Below are 14,917 nucleotides of genomic sequence, written 5' to 3' on the forward strand. Positions count from 1 at the left end.
CTTGTTGAGCCCCTGCTAACTGTAGGCAGCTTCAGAGCTCTTCTCCCAGCTTCTATAAGGCACTGATATATAAGGGGGTGAGGGTTATGCTGGTTATGCCAGGAAAAGACCATTTTAGTAAGGAAACATGCTCCTATTCTCATTAATATCTCTTGGAGATATTAATGGTACTCACAGTTTTCAATTTCCATACAAAACTACATTATCTTAAATAAACAATATGTTACTCCCACCCTCTGGGCTCTCAACTGGCTGCACTTTGGAGTCATCTGGGGCATGGTAGAAAATACAAATGTCTGAGTCTGGCCTCAGGCATTCTGATTTAATTTATTGAAATGTGGCCTGAGCATCAAGAATTTTAAAAGTTCAGGTCATTCTAACATGTAGCCAATGTTGAGAACCACTGTACTAAGCGTGGTCTGATCCAAACATTGTCAGAGTTTGAAGGATGGCCATACCTGTTCCCAGCTCCCACTGCATTCTCAATTCACCTTTGTGGCTATTACTTTGAAGGCTAGAAGTTTAGCTTTGGATTTAATAGTATACTTTGAATGCAATAATCAAATGGGCTTTAGTTTTATGTTATGCCCTATACAGGTTTATCTTTTGAACCCATTCATCTCATCTCATTTTGGTAAATGTGTATACTAATTGTGTATGTGAGTGTGGTATTTGTGTTCTGTGTGTAAGATATGGGCTCATTCACACAGAGATTTCAATCTGGTGTAGTCTGTATTGGTATAATCTAACCTCTAGAATGTAAGGAGAGTTTAAAGTCTTGTCATTTAGCCAAAAGGACAAATGTGCCTCTTTGCCACCAGCTTCAGGTTTGGACCTTCTAAAAGATGTAGAAAGCTTAGGGGAGCAATTATATTTGACCAGATGTCATCCCGAAGCTCATGGCTTAGGGCATTTAGTGATTTCATGGGCTATCAATCCATCTTGCCCAGAGAACTGTCAGGGCCCAGCCATGTGTTATTTTTCTTGGCCTTTGTGTGTGGGGGCAAGGAAAGGGTAGCCCTGTGTCCACCTGGTTGATCATTTTCATGGGAAGAAGTCACAGCTAGAGAAGCACGAGGTGTTCCAAACAGCCCCTCATTGCACGCAGCTGTGATGCCATTTGTTCATGCAGCCTGCTTGTGGGGTAGAGGGGGCTGATGCTTATATTGAGACACACCTCAGTACTGGGGAGACCATGTGAAACCTTCACTTTCAGGCTTTTGATTTTGGGTTCCTCACCCAGCTTGTTTAGTGTAAAGGTGGAAAGAAATAACAGGGTCTTAGGTTTTGTTCTGTGTACAAAATGAACATGTGAATTCCCTTTTTCTCTAGCTCCAGGACATGTGTCCTTGTTTGTGGTTTAAAGGGTGGTAAGGGCAGGCAGCTTTTTGGTTGATTTTTGTTACAGTAAGAATACAGGAATTTTTGGTTATCCAGACTTTAGCTATAATTTAACAAACGTGAACCTCATTTCTCCTGAGCATTAACAAGAGTAGAATTGAGGTCCTTCTCTGGTAGTTATACCTAATACAGAGCAGTGACCCTCCTCCCTGTGATTCATCTTCTAATAAGTTAAAGTAAGTGTCGCTTAAACCTTTTCTCCCTCTCTAGAGGAAGATCTAACTGCTAGCTGCTTTGATCAGGCATGTTGGACTTGTACAAAGGCTAGGGACTTTCTTTTTCCCTCAGAATATTTGAGAGGCTAGCTTAATATTGCACAGTAAGACTTCATGTGGAAACCAAAATGGTTCACCCCTAGTGCTTGATTGAGTTCTTACAGGCAGGGTCATTTGCTCTTTCCCCTGCTGCCTTCCTAGAAGTTGCCCAGGAAAGCCCACCCTGGAGCTCCCACCAACTCTTTCTGTTTTGCCTTACCCCTGAGATCCAGCTCCCACCTTGATGCTTCTGTCAGGCTCCTGTCCGAACCCTGCACTTTAACGTGGGGACCAAGTGGCCTGGGCCTACTCACCCTACCTTGACAGAAGAAGAAACTAAACACAGACACATACTGCATGTTTGCATGGCTCACAGGGAGTCGCTTCCATTTCACCTCTGTGGACTAATATCTCTCTCTTTCTCTCTCTTCCTTTCTGTGTTTTTCTCTTTATATACTCTGTAGCTGCCTGAAAATGCTCAACCTGTGGTGAGTCCCTCTCTCCAGTCCATTGCAAGGGGAGTGGACCAGACTAGGCTGGGACTGGCAAAGCCAAACAAAATGCCTTAGGAACATTAAATAGCTTCCACAGGACTCCTTGTGCCGTAACCACCCTGACTGGGGATCTAGATCCATAAGGTGGGGATGGGGCAGGCCTGTACCCAGGAATTAATCTATTCCTTCTTTCAAACCCACCTTATCACTGTCTCCTTCTGCCATAACAGTATCCCACAGTATCCAAAATTATCTGTTTTTAGCTGAGTAAATTTTCTCCCAAATTAATACAACCAGATATGGAGAGGGACAGAGGTAAAAGGGCCAGATTACTGTATCAGTTTTTACATAGCAGTTGTGTTTGCTCACAGCCACAAGGATAGTGAGTTATTGCTGGATAATCTCACATTCTGCAATGTGGTCTGTAACCTGGAAATTGGCTACTTTGGGAAAATCTGACTTTTTTTGATTCAGCTGGCTCTTCCCTCTGTAGAGTAGGAACCTCAAAAAAGGGGGAGCTCCTTCAGGGAGAGGTGGATGTTTTGTTGTTGTTTTGAGAGTTGTTTTGTTTTTGTTTATTGTCTTTTTCTTTATTCCTATGTGAGAGTTTAGTAGGCCAAGGACTAACTCAGCTAACTGATATATTGGAGCCTGTCTTTTCCTCTCCTGGAAAAGGTTCCTGGAATGTATTTTTAGGAATAACATGGAGTTTATGGAAGGAGAAGCCCTCAAAAATCCATGTGTGGTGAGGAACATTCTTGCTACAAGACAGCCCCTTCCCCTGCTCTCTTGCCTGTGACCTTCCAGGTACTCCTGAACTTGTTGGTCTGTTGCAGTCTGGAATTGTAACTCTCCCACATCGTCCGCATGCGTAAAGTCATGTTCTATATGGAGGTAACAACCTGCTAGTTTCATGACTGCCATGTTTCTATTTGTCTTCAGTGACTGGGTTGGGCACTGGTTTCTGAACCCTAACTATATAAGCCAGATTGCCTACAGGGGCTTCCTTAGGGACAGGAATGTATTAAAGAAAACAACTGGGTTTTGTGGAGGTCAGATTTATAGTCTTAGGGGATCAAAGAATACCTTTAGCTATTTGTTTTGCAAATACGTGTCTGTGTAATCCGACATTGTGGTGGTCTATTTTTTCCTGTGCGGTGTCAGTCACATGATGCTTACTGCAGATACTTGAGGGCCTGCTATATGCTTATCCAACCCTGTGCTTGGAACTCTAGTGGGGTAGGGGGCGGATTACAAAATTTGCCCCAAAGAGCTTGGGTACCATCTAGCTGAAGAGATCAGACATACACATGAAAGGATAAGGAGTTCTGCAGGACATTGAGATTATTGCCCTTGAGAGGCTGAGGGGTCAAGAGGTCACCATGGACAGGATGGTCAAAGAAGTCCTTGTAAACACTGTAGGACTTGAGTTAAGTATTAGAAGAAAGGAAGAATGTACACATATGGCAGAGAAAAGGAACATAGCAAGGGAATAGCTGAAGAGAGAGGGCCAGGACATAGTAAGAATGACGTATTGAAAAGGTAGTGGGTCAGAGGCCTGGGGTAAGAGCACTAGATGGCTTGAGAGTAGGGAGATTTGGATCGATTTTGACTCCAGCATGTTGAGAACTTCTAGTCATCTAAACAGTCAAAGAATCAACTGAAAGGAAACCTAAGCCATGAGGGGTCCACCACCTGCCTTCATTCTCTTCTGAGAGGAACACATCTGAAAGTCAATCAGTGGACTTGGTCTAGAGTCTGACCCAGTTTAATAGATCCTGTTGCTAGTAGTCACCACAGACACCAAAGAGTTGAAGAACAGATTGTGGGGCCTGCTTTCTTGTAGGTAGAATCATTAAAAGCTTTGCCACTGCTGAAGCTTTAACTACAATAACTAGCAAAGATAAATCCAGGGCTCTAAATTTGAAATATTCCAACTCCTTTGAACCATAGCTCACACTCCCTTTTAGTCAGATGGGTTCAGCATTGCACATCCAGTTATGATATGCTTGTAAGCAGACATTAATTCTTATGGCTTGCCTTGGAGGAGGTAAAAGAGAAGTTATTGTACGGTTTGAAATGGACTTAAACAGTATTTTAAACTTTTTTTATTGCTTTCTTAAAAACACAAAATCGTCATCTTAGCATCTTCCAAAAAGATTAAGAATAGAAGTTGACTTAAAAGTTAGTAATACCTCTGAAAATCATAATTCAGAAGAAAAGAGGTAAGTCTATTGAAATAGAGATTTAATTTGCCTCTTTTATTATTAATTTCAGGACATTCAACTTGGAAAATGTCAATTTCTAAAGCATACGTATAGAAAAACACCATTTGGGCCGGGGGTAGTGGCTTACACCTGTAATCCCAGCACTTTGGGAGGCCGAGGCAGGTGGATCATTTGAGGTCAGGAGTTCGAGACCAGCCCGGCCAACATGGTGAAACCCCCATCTCTACTAAAAATACAAAAATTAGCCGGGCGTGCTGGTGGGCACCTGTAATCCCAGCTACTCAGGAGGCTGGGGCAGGAGAATCGCTTGAGCCCAGTAGGCGGAGGTTGCAGTGAGCAGAGATGGTGCCATTGCACTCCAGCCTGACTGACAGAGTGAGACTCAGTCTCAAAAAAAAAAAAAAAAGAACGAAAAGAAAGAAAAACACCAAAAAACACCATTTGTTCTTGAATTCTTATTCTTATCCAGGGTTTCCATTGAAGATTATTTTTAACAATCAAAAATGTTGGTCACTTTTATTTAAAAGAATTTAGTTTCCAAATACATATGACACTTTGCTTAGTGATTATATTTGCACCCATTAATAGTACATCACAAATGTCATTGATACTTTCAGAGAAAATCTTTCCAAAGACCCTCTTAAGAAACTCCTATTTCTGGCCGGGCGTAGTGGCTCACGCCTGTAATCCCAGCACTTTGGGAGGCCGAGGTGGGCGGATCACGAGGTCAGGAGATCGAGACCATCCTGGCTAACACAGTGAAACCCCGTCTCTACTAAAAATACAAAAAATTAGCCGGGCGTGGTGGTGGGTGCCTGTAGTCCCGGCTACTTGGGAGGCTGAGGCAGGAGAATGGCTTGAACCCGGGAGGCGGAGCTTGCAGTGAGCCGAGATTGCGCCACTGCACTCCAGCCTGGGCGGCAGAGCGAGACTCTGTCTCAAAAAAAAAAAAAAAAAAAAAAAAAAAACTCCTATTTCTAAAATTTTCATGTTTGATTCATTCAGATACGATTAAAGCCCATCATGGTCTGTGTAAATGTTTGTTTCTGCATTCTTAGAAACTTTCTCCAGTTTTTGATAACTAGTCCATTGGATGTAGGAATACCAAGGAGTGTAACTAAAAAGAGAGGGAATCTTGGCTACAATGGAATACCTAGGGGTATGGGAAGTAAGTAACAGTCTTTATTTCCATATGAATATTGCTGGCATTATACCTGCAATGACTAGGCAAGAGACTCAAAGATAGTTTTTTCAGAAAAGTTTTCTTTCAAGGATCTAGCAAGTCTGAGCTATGCTTCCAACTTTACTGCCCTCCATCATCCAGCATCTTTGACTCATCCACCACCTTCTGTCCCTTTCATTCTCATTCCCCATGTGTCAGCTCCCCAGAAAGGACATATCTTGTGCACCTTGCCACAGCACTCATCACCTGCTTCTGGACTGCCTGAGCAAGAGTGATTCTTCCTGTTCTAAAGACAGGAGTGAGAGGGGGGATACTCAGACTTAGGGATGTGCCAGAACTGTGGCTAGTCCCCAGGGAGCAGAACTTGGAGGACTCGTAAAGGAGCCAATCCCACCTCCATCCTAAACAGGGCCAGTTCATAAACCCCATCTGGCACAGCAGCAGTCTCAGGAAGCTAAACTGGGGAGTGCCCTGTATCTCACTCCCTAAATTGGGGAGTGAGAGCATCCCGATGGTCAGCTCTTGGGCTGTGACAGTGGTCCCCTCCAAATGAAAAGGGGAGCTGTACTGATGTCAGGAGATGTGGCTCACAGTCATTATTAGAGTCAGGGCCTCTCCTGCCTACTTCGGTGGGTGAGGGCAGAGAGGGGGATGGAGAGAATCCTTAATCCTTCATTGGTAACATCCTGAGATCCTCCTAGAGTTCCAGACATCATACTTATCATGGGATTTGTTTGCCTTATTTTAGCCTCCCTGCCCTCTGGCCAGTGAGTTGCATTAAATAATTGTGCCCTCAGTATCAAGGAGTAGACAATGTAGACTATTTTTATGCAGCCCTGAGGACCCCCAGTCTTGGCTCTTGATAAGGTGAGGCATCTGGGTTGGGTGCTAAACTATGAGCCTTCTTCATCCTCCTTCCAGTAATGCCTATTTCAGCCCTGCCTATCCTGCACCATCTTGATAATTAGGTAGGATGACTGCAGATTGAAATCAAGCCGCTATTTCCTTTGGCTTTTCTGGCAGACACTGCCCACTGCCTCCAGTGCGTGCACTGTAGATGGTGGGTGGTCCCTATGGGTGGGTGCCAGGGGGAAAATTCCACCCCCTACAGTAAGCAGAAGCAGGCAGAAGTCTGCTGGAAGCTGCAGGCCTCCCGCACTGACTTGCAATGTTCCTTGTGCTCCAGGTGCTGCTGTTTCTTTAAGAGGAAAAGGAAGAAGACTGCTCAGCGCCACAAGTGACCAGTGCCTCCCAGGAGTCCTCAGGCCCTGGGGACTCTGACTCAATTGTACCTGCAGCTCCTGCCATTTCTCATTGGAAGGGACTCCTCTTTGGGGGAGGGTGGATATCCAAACCAAAAAGAAGAAAACAGATGCCCCCAAAAGGAGCCAGTGCGGGCAGCCAGGGCCTAGTGGGTCATTGGCCATCTCCGCCTGCCTAAGGCTCTGAGCAGGTCCCAGAGCTGCTGTTCCTCCACTGCTTGCCCATAGGGCTGCCTGGTTGACTCTCCTTCCCATTGTTTACAGTGAAGGTGTCATTCACAAAAACTCAAGGACTACTATTCTCCTTCTTCCCCTTAGTTTACTCCTGGTTTTTACCCCACCCTCAACCCTCTCTAGCATAAAACCTAGTGAGCTAAAGGCTTTGTCTGCAGAAGGAGATCAAGAGGCTGGGGGTAAGGCCAAGAAGGTAGGAGGAAAATGACAGACCTAGGCTGGAGAAGAACCTTCTCCGTATCCCACGTGTGCCTGGCAGTATGGTTTCCTCTTCCTCTGTGCCTGTGCGGCATTCATCCCAGCTGGCCTTGGGGTTCAGGTTCCTTCTTCCCTCCCTCCTGTGAAGTTACACTGTAGGACACAAGCTGTGAGCAATCTGCAGTCTACTGTCCCTGTGTGTTGGCGTTCTTAGCTTTTTTGACAAACTCTTCTCCAGGTAGTAGGACAATGAAAATTGTTCTGAGCAAAGGAAAGAAAACTGACTTTGTTGCACTTTTAGTTTTTTTTAAAAAAACAAAAACAAAAACAAAAACATGGCAGATGCATATTGTGTCTGGTTATATTGGGGGTTTTACTTTTACCTGTTTTGAGGGGGATGGGGCCAGCCAAGCCATTCAGAGAGAACATGGGTCCAGAGGACATTCTCAGTGGAAAGAGTTTGATCTGCAGCACCCAGAAGAGAAGCCAAACTCGGTGTCATTCTGAGTGAACACTCAGGTTGGCAAGAAAACATACTTGAATTTTCATTCATCTTCTCAGCAGCTGAAGAATGTCCCTACCAGAGCATCTTGACCTAATCAGCTTACAGTTTGAAAACCTAGCTCTCCAGAACATGAGATGAGCCAGCCGAGCCAGACTGTGACCAGGAAACAGCTCATCCCAGAGAAGGAGATGCTTAACAAAAAAAATTGAAATTGTTTCCTCTGCTGCCAGGGACTTCCAACTAGATAGCCATGTGACTTCCTGGTGACTTGGGGGAAAAATTAGTGATGAAACAGCCACCACCATATTGCCATTAGTGGAAAAAAAAGAGGAGGACAGTGAACCTGCCTTCCACCTGCCAGAGGGACCTCAGGGTGTGGCATTATAGGGCCAGGAAAAGAAAATCGGTGTATCCTATCTGCCCCAATAGCTGAGCTGTAGCATTTGGGCTGGCCTGCCTTATCAGAAACCAAGCTTATGAAGATCTTCTCCCAGCAGGTCCATAGCAGGCTTAAGATGCAGTATATGGGGCTGCATTTAAAAGGAGGGAAAGATTGTTTGGTGCTGGAACATTCCAGGGAAAAGGAGACTGGAATGAAAGGTCTGAAATTATCTTCTCAATTGCACATAGACTCCTTCCAGAAAGGTGGCCATGCCTCTAACCATGTTTTTCCCGGTATGCCCTCAGCCTCCCCCCATGGTGTTTTCATATGAGGTACTACTGTGAAGGATCTTGGTTCCTCATTCACTGTTTGACAAGTCTTTCATGTGTGGAGTTACTCTTCTCATGCCCAATTTTCATTTGAGTTTAGTGGCTTAACCAAACAATGACTCCTCATTCCAGAGGTGACAGAAGAGAAAAAGTCATTTACATCAGGAAAGAGGTCTTGTATCTGGGAGTAGAGAGCTAACCATGGAGCACAGTGGCTGATGGGTGACTTAGTCTGATGGTTTGTGGAGCTTAGAAGTCTTCACCTCTGGCGTGAGGTGTAGGGCTGTCTTTTGGACTGGAGGGTGTGGAGGTATTTTCTGGTAGTTGCCATTTCTTGAAAAATTCCCTTGATGTACCTTACACAGAGGAGAAATAACATTAACATGGATCAGAGGTACTGGGCTTCATCTGTTCCACTGGACCTTGGCTAGGGAATATCATTTCACTGGCATCAAACCTGCTTAGCTTATAAAAAGATGGTAATATGTCATTTCTATAAATGTTTTATATATGAAACATAGAGTGGCAGGGAGATGCAGTATCACACCCCTTCCCTACAAGGACTGTGAATATTGGGATTTTTGTCCTTGCCATTACCTACTGGTTACAGCCCTGTCACTAAAATTTACATCGTTTCTCAGCTGGGATTTGGGCAATGCTAACTTACTGTATAGAAAGTGTAACTTTTCCTCACCCCTGTATAGAAAATGCCTTGCCTCTCGAGAGGGTAGAGGGAGGCCAGGCGCAGTGGCTCACGCCTGTAATCCCAGCACTTTGGGAGGCCAAGGCAAGTGGATCACGTGAGGTCAAGAGTTTGAGACCAGCCTGGCCAACATGGTGAAACCCCGTCTCTACAAAAAATACAAAAATTAGCTGGGCATGATGGAATGCACCCATAGTCCCAGCTAGTCAGGAGGCTGAGGCAGGAGAATCACTTGAGCCTGGGAGGCAGAAGTTGCAGTGAGCCGAGATCGCACCACTGCACTCCAGCCTGGGCAACAGAGTGAGACTCTGTCTAAAAAGAAAAAAAAAAGGGGCAGAGGGAAATGGTGGGAATGCCTGGAGCATCCTGGCACTCTATACTTTACTGAGTGCCTCTCTTCAGCCCCTCACCCTGCTTCCACACACACACACAAAAGCAAAGGCACTGACCAGCTTGGCTGCAGGGCAAGCTGCCTTGCAGCTGGATTTGCGACTTTTTTTTTGTCTTAAAATTTTTACTGGATCAGTTGTAGGGGACTGTCCTTCCTAAAACACTGTTCTCACCTTCCAACCTCCACAAATCTCTTACTAGATATTTGGTTTTCATAACAAAGGTAAAGAATCCCAGGTCCCTTTAGCATGCAGGGTAATGGTGATCCCTCCAGGGCCATTGGCACTTCAAAGTGGTCCCAGACCTGGGAGATTCTGATGGGATCTTCCTTAAAATTAAGCAAAAAACCTGAGTACCCTAGATGCAATTGGCCATCAGTTTCAGCCCCATCAACAAACCAGGGCTCCCTCCTCAGCCCTACTGCTACAGTTCCTTAGCTGTATGCCTCAGCCAGATCCTTGGGGTTAGGGCATGCACTCGCTGACTGTCCCCACCCATCCACTTGCTCTGTAGTTTCTGAGCTTTCTCCATTTCACAAGTATGGTGCCTAAGGATCTTTTTCTTTGGGATTGATGCAGTTGTTTTTCCTGAAAGCTAACTCAGCATCTGTTCATAAAAACCCTTAATAGTATACATTAGGAGTTTTCTCAAGCTCTACAGTCCCTCAGACATTGCATCCTAAACAGATTTGAGGCACAAAGGCCAAGACTCCACCAAGGCATAAATGGTCCCCCCCACTCCCTTTTGACCAGGGTATCATTTGTGTCTCTGCAGTAAGAGTTGGTCAACTTGCTCTACGCACCTTGGCGCTTTCCAGAGATCTCACTCCAGACTGCCCCCAAGAGTGGATAGAGCATCCTGACAGCCAGTGTGCACTCATGACTGCCTTAATTGACATTCTTCTGCTATTATGGGGCCTGTCTGGCAATAAACAGGGTCTAGGAAGGTGCAAGATTAGCTTCCAGTTAAAATCCCATTTTATATTGGAATGCATGAGCTACAGATGACAGCAAAGATCCTGAGGTTTCTAGACGTGTTGATTGTCTCTTTTTTCTAAATGAACTCCAAGTACTTAGAAAACAGTCCCTGCCCATTAGCCAGAAAAGGTGACCATCACCCCTAAAGTAATTTCCAAACTTAGTTCAGTGGAAAGATATGCTGGTAGTGCATATTCAGTGTTGATTTTCAGTGCTAGTAACCACTTTTAATGCCAGAAATATGTAACAATGATAATGTAATGTCAGAGTGGTTACTAAAGATTATAGCCTTAACTATTTTATGTAAGAGATAAAATCCATTCCTCCTCCCAGTGAGCAAGCATGGCTTGCATTTCTCAAAAATGAGAACTTCCATGGCAGCCAAGAAAACGTCTTCTCAGAGGAACTTTCGTTTGACGTATCTCCCAAGCCCACATGCCTCCTGTGTCCCAGCCACCTCTTCCATTTCACATTTAAACCAGCTCTCCATTCCCATTGAGTTGCCCTAACAACATTGTCTCCAGTGTCAGAACCATATTAGGGTTCGTTTCTCAGATTGGGAGCCTGCAACACCATACAGCCAACATTGCCTTTGCCACGCCACTGCCACCATCCCCACCATTGCCCTATGGTGGGCAGACGAATTCCAGAAACCCTCAGGGAGCCAGGATAATTAGGCAACCCATCTGAATTGGCCACGTGAGTGACAGGCACTTATCTCTCGGGTTCTTGCTTTTGCAGACTCCAGGGAAGTCCTATCTAGAGGTTGACGGCAGAGACTCCTAGTCTTTCCCATGAGGGGTTGATAGGAATCAAATTGGGATTCCTTTGGCTTTGGGTTTTGTTTTTTTGTTGTTGTTGTTTGTTTTCAGTTTGTTTTTTGGTGTATGGGGGGTGATTTTGTTTCTGAATAAGAAAAAGAAGAGGCAACCATCGCCCTTACTTGGGTTTATAAAGTTTTGAGCAATGTTTTAGCCACAAGTAAGGAATCTTGAAAGTCTTTTATCCAGCAAGCAGTCTTAAAAATGTTTTTCCTAACTCCTTTTGCAGGTGACTAAGTACAAAAAAATAGGTTTCTCATTGTATTCAATGTGTATTATCCCTGGATAATACACAGTGGTAGTTGACCTATTTTCTCAAAACACAACCAGAAAACCCACTTCCAGTATTTGTAAATCACCTTTCAAGGGACAAAGTGAACATGTATTCCTTGTATTTCTAGTTTGATTACCAAACTTGATGTTACAAAGAAACCTCAGTTCTGTAGACAGAATTTCTTTTATTTTTCTTCTTTTACTCCTCATAATCACTTTCCCAGTGCCATCACCATCTATAAGGTCTCAGAGCAGAGGATTATTCATGGTAATAAGTGGGGGTGTGGTGCAGCCATTCCAGTAACACCCACAAGAGGACAGCTGTTCTGAATGTCCCCACCCACCCCTCTTTCAGTACAGGTGAGACATTTTCAGTTCATGAGCTCCAGACCAAATCCCAGGCCAGCCCTTGCACCAAAAGCCTTTTTTAGAAGGCTTATCATTCTATTAGGAATGTCTCAGGAAAGATGAGCCATTTCTTTGGGGAGAAATATATTTACAGATGGAAGTGTGTGTTGCGTGTCTGTGTGTGGTGTGTGTGCGCACGTGAGTGCGTGTGTTCATCTATGTGCATTTCACTTCCATAAAGACCCAGCCCAAGTTGCTGGGAACCATGTGTTCCTGAGTATTCTCAGAGGTAAACAAGTGACAAGTGAGCTTCTGAAATTAGTGTCTCAGCAAGCTGGCTTTAGGAATGAGCCCCATTTTATCAAGCAGAGAAAAAAAATAACAGCAGAAAAGATAAAGATAAACCAAAAATATATACCCCCGATGGAAAATAATGTTGATTCAGCAATTCCCATTGGATGTATTACATGCTCTAATTTATTATATTATTATTTATCTGTCTTTGATCTTTGCCCATTGTACTCTTAAAAAGATGTTGGGATGTTGATTGATTTTTAAACAACTAGATAATGTATAAATCAGCAGTGGAAATCAGTTTTAATGTGTGGATGTGTCTGATTATTGTTAAATGCCTCTTTTTTTACTTTTTTTTTTAGATGTATAATGTTTCATAAACCCTGGCACTGGTCACAAAGCTCAGCTGTGAAAATGAAATTTGTAGTATTTTTAAACATGAATGTCAATTTCAAGTGTATTTGAAATGGTTCCTCCAGGAGAGATATTTGTGCACCATTAGGAAAAGCTTCTCTGCAGAGGAAGTAGCCTTCTTTGGAGAAAATGGAAATGGGTTCTGATATGTGATCTCAGAGTAGCCCATTTCCTAGGGCACCATGGAAAACACAAATGTGATCTTTAAGTATACCTCTTCCCCAGTTTGGGGAGGAAAGGACTCAGTTTGCACCCTTTTTGTATGTAAAATAAAATGTCTTACCTTTCTTGGCTACTTCTGCTTGTTTGGTTGGTTGATTGGTTTGTCTGTTTTTAATCTCCCTTGGCTCATTTTTAATTAACAATCTAGCTAGGACTTACTTTGATGCGATTCAAGGCTCCTGTGAACAAAAATAAATGCCTGATAATTTGGCATTCTTGTTTCATTCCTTGGATTAAATATTGTCTTCTCCTGTGAGTCACTTCAAAAATAAATATTGCTGTCTCTCTTCAAGTGCTGAAGAAGAAAATTATTTTTTAATTAAAAAAATAAATATTGGCCGGGCGCAGTGGCTCTCGCCTGTAATCCCAGCACTCTGGGAGGCCAAGGCGGGTGGATCACTTGAGGTCAGGAGTTCGAGGCCAGCCTGGCCAACATGGTGAAACCCTGTCTCTACTAAAAATACAAAAATTAGTTGGGCGTGGTGGTGCACACCTGTAATCCCAGCTACTCAGGAGGCTGAGGCAGGCCAATTGCTTGAACCTGGGAGGTGGAGTTTGCAGTGAGCCAAGATTGCACCACTGCACGCCAGCATGGACGTCAGAGCAAGACTCCGTCTCAAATAAATAAATATTCCTGGAAGAATTTGGACATTATCACTCACATGTTAGTTCCTGGGTCCCTGTTGTTCTCAGGTGGTAGAACACAGGAAATCAGGATCTGATATGTGGAACAACTTTAGTAGCTTTATAATTCTGCTCTACAAATGCGGAATATATGTCCAGACAGAAGATAGAACTACCATGAGCAATGTAAAACCATACTGCATATGTAGCCAACAGAACAACTGTCAATCTGGGCATGATTGACTCCTTCCAGTTTGTTACTACTCTTTAATTACTTTTTCACAGGCAAGTAGCAGCGGAAGAATCATGAGAGAAAAGTTTCACATTGAGAGCATTTTATCCATCAACCTGATGTCTTTTGAAAGTGGGAGTGGGAGAAAGGCTGCTGTAATGCCATTTTAGCCTTAGCTCCTCATGTGCAGGAGGCTACTTGGGTTTTTTGAGTGTTTCCTTGTTTTTGAGACAGGCTGGAGTGCAGTTTCAGGATTACAGTACACTGCAGCCTTGACCTTCTGGGCTCAGGTGATTCCTCCACCTCAGCCTCTGGGGTAGCTTCAACTACAGATGCGCACCACCACGCCCTGCTAATTTTTGTATTTTTTGTAGAGACAGGTTTCACCATGTTGCCCAGGCTCAAACTCCTGGACTCAAGTCATCTGCCTGCCACAGCCTCTCAAAGTGCTGGGATTACAGGTATGAGCTACTGTGCCCAGCCGGAGGCTACTTTGAAAACATGATTTAGTAAACATTTTTCTCTGGCTATGGCAGCCTGAGACCAGTGAGTGAAGAAAGAGGCTTAACAAAATAGGAAAAAAAAAAAAAAAAGTGGGGATGAGAGATGGATCTGGAAGATCATCTTTGTCAGTATAACAATGTTTAAAACTTCCTCCTGATTGGGGTTGTCTGAATTGAGGTGCAAGGATGGGAAATAAGAGAACTGTCTTGAAGCTCTACAACCTGTGTAAGGCCGCTGTAATGAACAACAAAGTTAATGCCAGTGGCCTTGCATAACTTCAGTCTCAGGTCAGCGCCTCATAAAGACTGCATAATTTATGTAAGTGGAGCCCTGCCTATAATCTGTGCTGTGATGACCTGGAATTTCTACGAAGTTAATCTTTGAAAATCAGTTTTAAAGACGTTTTAACGCCATAGGTCCAAATTTTGGAAGTTTTGTGTTTTGAAAGTTTGTGTTTTGGTGTGTAAGACTCCCAGTACCAAAGTATGTTGTAGAGTAGGACAACACTAAGTGTGTGAAGACCGAAAATAGCCCTGTGGGGACATCTAGTAACTATCCTTGACCTCTGGAAAAAAGGCATTGTATCCTCAGGCCGTGGCATAAATTATTGCTCATGTCAGTGCGGATGTGAAGCTATCCCAACCA

General features: G+C 43.9%; 1 protein-coding gene across 8 annotated transcripts in view; it reads left to right on the forward strand.

Annotated features, from left to right (window-relative positions):
- CSNK1G1 (casein kinase 1 gamma 1) overlaps positions 1 to 12,985 on the forward strand; it is a 141,068-nt gene extending 128,083 nt beyond the window's left edge. For 3 of the 8 annotated variants that reach the window (XM_055278176.2, XM_055278170.2, XM_055278179.2), the window contains one exon: positions 6,747 to 12,985. In XM_055278176.2, the coding sequence (XP_055134151.1) occupies positions 6,747 to 6,801 (55 nt within the window). In that variant the 3' untranslated portion in view covers positions 6,802 to 12,985. The other 5 variants (XM_055278169.2, XM_055278175.2, XM_055278168.2 and 2 more) reach the window with 3 other exon arrangements.
- Positions 12,986 to 14,917: the final 1,932 nt, after the last annotated feature.

The sequence above is a fragment of the Symphalangus syndactylus genome, chromosome 5 (genome assembly GCF_028878055.3).
Source record: "Symphalangus syndactylus isolate Jambi chromosome 5, NHGRI_mSymSyn1-v2.1_pri, whole genome shotgun sequence".
In the NCBI taxonomy this organism is placed as follows: domain Eukaryota; kingdom Metazoa; phylum Chordata; class Mammalia; order Primates; family Hylobatidae; genus Symphalangus; species Symphalangus syndactylus.